General features: G+C 43.4%; 1 protein-coding gene across 1 annotated transcript in view; it reads left to right on the top strand.

Moving 5' to 3' along the window:
- The first annotated feature begins 1762 nt into the window (after positions 1-1762).
- The window catches only part of nup42 (nucleoporin 42), a 15678-nt gene continuing 10953 nt past the window's right edge, over positions 1763-6487 (top strand). The window contains exon 1 of the mRNA XM_065020134.1: positions 1763-2017. Within this exon, the coding sequence (XP_064876206.1) occupies positions 1873-2017 (145 nt within the window). The 5' untranslated portion in view covers positions 1763-1872. The remainder of the gene's footprint in view (positions 2018-6487) is intronic.

Genomic DNA, 6487 nt, shown 5'->3' with positions numbered 1-6487 from the left:
GGCTTGTTGTCAACAATAACCAAAACACATACTATGTGTAGGAATATTAGGATTGAGTGGCTTACAGTTTCAGTGTATGCAGGTGCATGTGATTGGTGATACTGTGTGTGGTGTGTGTCTCTTTTTATTTTAGCCTAGTGGTTGGAGCATTAGGCCAGTAACTGAAATGACTGTGGTACTGTGTGAACGCTGCACGGACCTCCAGGTAAAAGGAACATGAGATGCACCTCAACAGGTTGTGTGTTGTCATGGCAAAGCCCCTAAAGACTACGCCACCACCGGTGAAACGGTGGAGTTGGCAATTCCCACAGACACTCATTCTGTGTCCCTCCTTCCTCCTCCTCTCTTTCACTCCCTCCTCCTCCCTCTTTCACTCCCTCCTCCTCCCCTCTTTCACTCTTTCACTCCCTCCTCCTCCTCTCTTTCACTCCCTCCTCCTCCTCTATTTCACTCCCTCCTCCCTCTTTCACCCCCTCCTCCTCCCTCTTTCACTCCCTCCTCCTCCCCTCTTTCACTCCCTCCTCCTCCCTCTTTCACTCCCTCCTCCTCCCTCTTTCACTCCCTCCTCCTCCTCTCTTTCACTCCCTCCTCCTCCCGCTTTCACTCCCTCTTTCACTCCCACCTTCTCCCTCTTTCACTCCCTCCTCCTCCCTCTTTCACTCCTCCTCCTCCCCTCTTTCACCCTCCTCCTCCCTCTTTCCTCCCTCCTCCTCCCTCTTTCCTCCCTCCTCCTCCTCTCTTTCACTCCCTCCTCCTCCTCTCTTTCACTCCCTCCTCCTCCTCTCTTTCACTCCCTCCTCCTCCTCTCTTTCCTCCCTCCTCCCCTCCTCTCTTTCCTCCCTCCCCTCCCTCTTTCACTCCCTCCTCCTCCCTCTTTCCTCCCTCCTCCTCCCTCTTTCCTCCCTCCTCCTCCCTCCTCCTCCCTCTTTCCTCCCTCCTCCTCCTCTCTTTCACTCCTTCCTCCTCCCTCTTTCACTCCCACCTCCTCCCTCTTTCACTCCCTCCTCCTCCCTCTTTCACTCCCACCTCCTCCCTCTTTCACTCCCTCCTCCTCCTCTTTCCTCCCTCCTCCTCCCTCTCACTCCCTCCTCCTCCTCTCTTTCACTCCCTCCTCCTCCCTCTTTCACTCCCTCCTCCTCCCTCTTTCACTCCCTCCTCCTCCCTCTTTCACTCCCTCCTCCTCCCTCTTTCACTCCCACCTCCTCCCTCTTTCACTCCCTCCTCCTCCCTCTTTCACTCCCTCCTCCTCCCCTCTTTCACTCCCTCCTCTCTTTCACTCCCTCCTCCTCTCTTTCACTCCCTCCTCCTCTCTTTCACTCCCTCCTCCTCCCTCTTTCACTCCCTCCATCCTCTCTGTCTCGCAATACTTTCATCTATAAGCTAAAAACAGTTTTACATAGCAACTGTACTTTCGACACTGACAATCAAGACAATTTTGATGCTCTAAACAGGCTATTTATTTACAGCATTTACAACACCCACATGCATGTGACACTCACTCATATACACACACGTAGACACACACACACAATAATACTATAAATTGTAGTCTTTGGTAATAATTTGGTAATAATTATTAATTATAATATAATTATTTAATTGCCTAATTACCGGTATATAATTATTTACTGTACTATTTTCTACACGGTCTGATGATTTTGTTGATTGAGTTACTTTCGTGGCTGCAGTACCAAAACCAAACACAGGGGCACCCTGTTGCATTAAACCCACTTTAAAACTGACGTCATAGCCCTGCGACATTTTCAAAATGGCGTAATCTGAACAAAAACAATGTGGTGATGAAAACTATAGTGGGAAACGAGAGGATTTTGTTTCATTCACCGCACCAACAACTTTAAATCCTGGAACACTATGCCGGTGTGCAACTTTTGGATGCAAGGCCGGTGTCGATATGGCGACAAGTGTTGGAATGAGCACCCAAAAGCAGGCGGTGGCGGCTACGGTGGAGAGTACAACAGCCGCCCCCCTCAACAGTCCAACAGAGGCGGAGGAGGAGGTAAGGAGTACCTAGTTGTAGTACCTCCCAGTCTTCTCCTGCTATACTGTAGCTAATCATGGAACGATTGAGAACGGAGATCTGATTTTTTTTTTTTTTTAAACACTACTGATTCCACACAACGTATCGACGCTTGTGTCACACGAACGCTTCAAACGCACCGAAGTTGTCATTTCGTTAAAATAGTACGCACCATCATCTGGATATGTGTTCAACATTCACCTCCTGCTACCATTTCTGTCAAGCCGTCTACACATACAGTTTGACGCATACGTTCGATAAATTCAACATATGCACCACAAAGAACGCACTGCAAGGCAAACGCAGCGTTTCATTGGGAATGAATGTAATTATGTTATGTGTTCTAAGCGTAACAATACTACGCGACGATGACGTTCACAGCTTCAGACGTCACACTGTCATCTGAATATGGGATTATAACGATGACAACATGATGTGAGTTTGAATTTCGTGGTCGCACATTGAGATGTGTTTGAAAGTACGATTAGCAAATGTGTAATTTAATTTCACAAGTTTGTATCATGATGTGTGAAAGATTTAATGGTTGCAAACTTGTAATTTGACATTTACAGGTAATCGTGGTTACCCAGACTCTTTGTATTGCCCCCCTCCCTCGTCTACTCTGCTGCTACTCTGTTATTATCTATGCATAGTCACGTTAATAACTCTACCTACATGTACATATTACTTCAATTACCTCGACACTGGTGCCCCCGCACATTGACTCTGTACCCAGTACCCCCTGTATATAGCCCCACTATGTTTTATTTCCAGCTGCTCTTTAATTATTTGTTATTCTTAGCTCTTAACCTAACCCTGCTGAACAATCCAACCATTTTGTTAGTGTCATTGATGTAATGTGTCATTGTGTCATTGACTGTAATACCTCTAGGGTCCTGTGGCGGTCTGGCAGTATGCTGTTTTCTAGTGTTCTGACTCCCTCTACACCTGAAATGAAATAAGAAAAAGAGGAATAACAATACTGTCTAGTCAGTCAGTAACTAGGTTAACACTCATGTCAAATGATACCCAACCAATACGCCTAGTAGTCTTTATCTCTGGAGTCTGTTGCTATGTCTCTTCTCATGGAGGCTTCACTGTTCAGAGGAAACATGGAGCATTTTGTGGAGGAGTTGTATTTACTATGCGCTCTTCCGGGACAATGTGGATCAACCGGTTGTTTCAGTGCAACAATTGTTTACTGGCAGAGGACTATAGAGAAGAAGTGGCTACTCTGTCTGTCCCTGACACACCGGCTCCTCCGGAACCTCCTCTCACCAGCCGTTATAATCATCAGCTCTATGGCAAGAAACATCTTGGTTCCCGGGGCAGAAACCTATCCTAGGGCTCGGGTACAGCGCATTAGGCTGCTTCCTATCGTTTTACACCAGAAGAAGGGGACTGTCGTAATCCACGTGGGATCTATACTGAAAAAAATATAAACGCAACATGTAATGTGTTGGTCCCATTTTTCATGAGCTGAAATAAAATATCCCAGAAATGTTCCATATGGACAAAATAAGCTTATTTCTAAATTTGTTCGTGATAATTTCTCTTTTGCCAAGGTAATCCATCCACCTGACAAGTGTATCATATCAAAAAGCTGATTAAATGGCATGATCATTACGCAGGTGCAACTTGTGCTGGGAACAATAAAAGTCTATATTAAAATGTGCAGTTTTGTCACAACAGAATGCCACAGATGTCTCGAAGGAGTGTGCAATTGGGATGCTGACCGTAGGAATGTCTGCCATGGTTGTTACCAGAGAATTGAATGTTAATTTTTCTACCATAAGCCACCTCCACATCGGTTTAAAGAATTTGGCATTATGTCCAACCAACCTCACAACCGCAGTCCCACGTGTATTGCGTTATGTGGGCGAGCGGTTTGCTGATGTCACCGTTGTGAACAGAGTGCCCCATGGTGACGGTGGGGTTATGGTATGGGTAAGTATAAACTACGGACAACGAACAAAATTGCATTTTATTCATGGCAATTTGAATCGCATTTTTACTTGTGAATCCCTTTCTACAAATTTATAAAACTTTCCACAAGCTTACGAATCTCTTGGTAACGTGACAGAAAATGTGAAGATTCTAAATTTGCAGCAGAATGTTCATCATACTCGTAAATGGATTTGTAATCATTGTGAAAATAAATAATGCTTTCAGTTCTTGTTGAATGGGTTCAAATGTCAAAACTTTACCACCGTTGTATAATGATGTGTGAAAGATTTAACTAGCGAAAAAACACATTTGTGAATCACACTTGCACCCACATCTGTGTGCGACCACGTAATTCAAGATACAATCTCATGTAGTTCCGTGACCATTCAAATCCATAATCCCAGAACTGACAGGAGCCGACTACTGCTGGAAGCTTTTTTATCAAGATATTTCACCTTTGCAGGTGGAAAGATCGCTACATTTTTTGTAAAGTTTTCTTTGCCAAGAAAATCACAAAACAATATTGTCACAATTACTTACAGTACCAGTTTCTAATCTTTTTAAATGATGAGTTTCGATTGGCTGTTCAGTTAAAAAAAAAAAAAAAAACTAAATCATGCAATGGAGCCACCGTCCTTTGTAAATGTTTTGTTAGTTAAAAAAAAACAAATCTAGGTTGCTCGTTTCAAAGCAGCCACGTCATCAATGACCTCCGAAAGATTTGTGCTTTTTCAAACCGTGTGTTGAAAACAATCCCACTGATTTCGCCGCAGTGCCGGTGCTTTCTTTGATGCAAAGTTGCTTTCTCACACCAACTTCCAAATTTGAGATTTTTGAAATGTTTGCTATTTTATATATATATATATATATATATATAAAATATAAAAAATCACATTTACATAAGTATTGACACCCTTTACTCAGTACTTTGTTCATTAAAAACCTCTTACGGATCCTCCCCCTTTTTTTTCAATTTTCACCTAAAAGAACATACCCAAATCTAACTGCCTGTAGCTCAGGACCTAAAGCAAGGATATATATATATTATTGATACAATTTGAAAGGAAACACTTTGAAGTTTGCGGAAATGAATGTAAGGAGAATATAACACATTAGATCTGGTAAAAGATAATACAAAGAATAAAACCAATTTTTTGTACCGTCATCTTTGAAATGCAAGAGAAGGGCCATAATGTATTATTCTAGCCCAGATGCAATGTACATTTTGGCCACTAGATGGCAGCAGTGGGTGTGCAACGTTTTAGAGTGATCCAATGAACCATTGCATTTCTGTTCAAATTTTGTATCAAGACTCTCCAAATGCGCCTAATTGGTTTATTAATACTTGTCAGGTTCATAACTGTGCACTCTCCTCAAACAATAGCATGGTATTCTTTCACTGTAATAGCTACTGTAAATTGGACAGTGCAGATAGATTAACAAGAATTTAAGCTTTCTACCCAAACCAAATATGTCTATGTCTTGGGAAATGTTCTTGCTACTTACAACCTCATGTGAGCTTGATGGCACACTGTGTGTTGTGAAATCTGTGAATATATTGTAATGTTTTAAAATGGTATAAACAGCCTTATTTTGCTGGACCCCAGGAAGAGTAGCTGCTGCTTTGGCAGCAGGTCTCTCCAGAGATGCTAGATCGGGTTCAGGTCTGGGCTCTGGCAGGGCCACTCAAGGACATTCAGAGATTTCTCCCAAAGCCACTCCTGCATTGTCTTGGCTGTGTGCTTAGGGTCGTTGTCCTGCTGAGGGGTTAACCTTCGTCCCAGTCTGAGGTTCTGAGCACTCTGGAGCAGGTTTTCATCAAGGATCTCTGTACTTTGCTCCGTTCATCTTTCCCTCGATCTTGACTAGTCTCCCAGTCCCTGCTGCTGAAAGACATCCCCACAGCATGATGCTACCACCACCAGGCTTCACTGTAGGGATGATGCCAGGTTTCCTCCAGAAGTGAATTGTGGCATTCAGGCCAAAGAGTTCAATCTTAGTTTCATCAGACCAGAGAATCTTGTTTCTCATGGTCTGAGAGTACTTTAGGTGCCTTTTGGCAAACTCCAAGCGGGCTGTCACGTGCCTTTTACTGAGGAGTGACATCCATTCTGGCCACTCTACAATAAAGGCCTGATTTGGTAGAGTGCTGCAGAGATGGTTGTCCTTCTGGAAGGCACAATCCAGTCTCGAGCTCAATGGACAATTACTTTGACCTCTGCTTGGTTTTTGCTCTGACATGGACTGTCAACCGTGGGACCTTATATAAACAGGTGTGTGCCTTTCGAAATCATGTCCAATCAGTTGAATTTACCGCAGGTGGACTCCAATCAAGTTTTAGAAACATCTCAAGGATGATAAATGGAAACAGGATCCACCTGAGCTCAATTTCGAGTCTCCTAGCAAAGGGTCTGACTACCTATGTAAATAAGGTATTTCTGTTTTTATTTTTAATACATTAGCAACATTTCTTAACCTATTTGGACTTTGTCATGATGGGGT

The sequence above is a fragment of the Oncorhynchus nerka genome, linkage group LG7 (assembly GCF_034236695.1).
Source record: "Oncorhynchus nerka isolate Pitt River linkage group LG7, Oner_Uvic_2.0, whole genome shotgun sequence".
In the NCBI taxonomy this organism is placed as follows: Eukaryota; Metazoa; Chordata; class Actinopteri; order Salmoniformes; family Salmonidae; genus Oncorhynchus; species Oncorhynchus nerka.
Note: the sequence above shows the minus strand (reverse complement) of the source record. Positions and strands in the feature narration are given on the sequence as shown.